General features: G+C 51.1%; 1 protein-coding gene across 1 annotated transcript; it reads right to left on the bottom strand.

Annotated features, from left to right (window-relative positions):
• Positions 1 to 332: 332 nt before the first annotated feature.
• On the bottom strand, positions 333 to 1112 carry LOC133899203 (protein GLUTAMINE DUMPER 2-like). The gene has a single exon (XM_062340172.1). It carries the CDS (start codon positions 989 to 991, stop codon positions 485 to 487), a length of 507 nt encoding a protein of 168 aa, XP_062196156.1. The 5' UTR covers positions 992 to 1112; the 3' UTR covers positions 333 to 484.
• Between the last annotated feature and the right edge of the window lie 225 nt (positions 1113 to 1337).

The raw sequence follows: 1337 nt of genomic DNA, 5'->3' as shown, positions 1-1337 counted from the left end.
CCCTACCTGATTCCCACTCCCACACACACAGACACTACACAAGCAGCCCAGTTGGCCACTGAGGGAGGAGAAAAGAGACGAGCCCAAAATATATTCCCATTTCCATTCGCTAGTGAGCAAAAACAAAAAGGGACGAAGCACCAACTCTTCTCAATAAGCAAAAGCTTCACTTCTGATGCTATAAGTCCATTCCCAACATAGCAAAAATTACAGATTACTGAACAAAATTACCGCCTCGGGGCGAAGCTTGTCAATCACGATCTGCTTTGTTCGTCATTGCAAAAATTACAGACAACCCCACAAAATTACGGCTTCGATCAGGGTTGTCTCAGAGATGGTTTTCGGCGTCATCAAATTGATTCACTTCTCTGAGCAAACCAAGACAAAATTGTTCGTCGTTCTGTTTCGGCCTCTCGCCAACGATTCCGAGCCGGAAAACCAAAAGAAACCTAGAACTAAACAACTGAAGAGTAAAACACACAGCTCAGGGATGTGGTGTTCCTCTCTCTCTCCGGCTCTCACTGTGCTCACCACCCTCAGCATCCTTGATGCTTGCCAAAGCGACTTCTTGCACCTTGTTCTTCTCCTCCTCGTCGCCCTTGTTGCTACGGTCTACAAAGGAGGACGCTCTGCTAGACATGGGCGTGGCCAGGTACGTCGGCTTCACGTCCCCGGCCATGATGACCAGTATCTTCTCCTCCCATATCGGCGGCGGCAGGTCCGATGCCGACGGCTTCCCGCCATCGGCGGCGGAACCGTCCTCGTCGCCGCGGCCGGCCCCGCGCTCCAGGTACCCGGACAGCTTCCAGTAAGAGCACGCGAGGATGAGGAGCGCGAAGGCTATGAGGCCCAGCATCGCGGCCAGGCCGCCAAAGAGGTACGGTACCGGCGAGTGCCACGCGGAATGCGCGGCGCTGTCAAAAGCCGCGGGGGCAACCACGGCCTTCGCCGCCGCCGCCGCCGTCGCATTGAACCCTGCTCCTGGCCTCATTTAGCTTACTGGCTTGATGGAATGATTTACCGTGCTGTTCTTGTACTCTTCCTCCTCGGATCAGCTTCTGGCTTTATGTTCTTGAGAGGTTTTGCTTTGCTTTGCTGTAATGGTGTGTGACGTGCAGTGCAACGGGTATAGGGTTATTTATAAGGAGGGAAAGGGAAAAAGAAGGAAATTTGTCACTGCTTGGGTGGATTTGACAAAAGGGAATCAGAATAAATTATGAGGTTACAGTTGTTGTGGGAACGTCCCAACTTGGATATCTTTAGACGGCACGCTATGATATTGTTATAGCTATCATAACATCTCAGCCATCTCGTGATATAAAATAGATAAAATACTT

This window comes from Phragmites australis, chromosome 18, assembly GCF_958298935.1.
Source record: "Phragmites australis chromosome 18, lpPhrAust1.1, whole genome shotgun sequence".
Classification (NCBI taxonomy): Eukaryota; Viridiplantae; Streptophyta; class Magnoliopsida; order Poales; family Poaceae; genus Phragmites; species Phragmites australis.
This window is presented reverse-complemented; position numbering and strand designations above follow the sequence as displayed.

Coding starts and splice junctions, on each gene's coding strand:
- LOC133899203 (XM_062340172.1), bottom strand. CDS start 991: ATGAGGCCAGGAGCAGGGTTCAATGCGACGGCGGCGGCGGCGGCGAAG.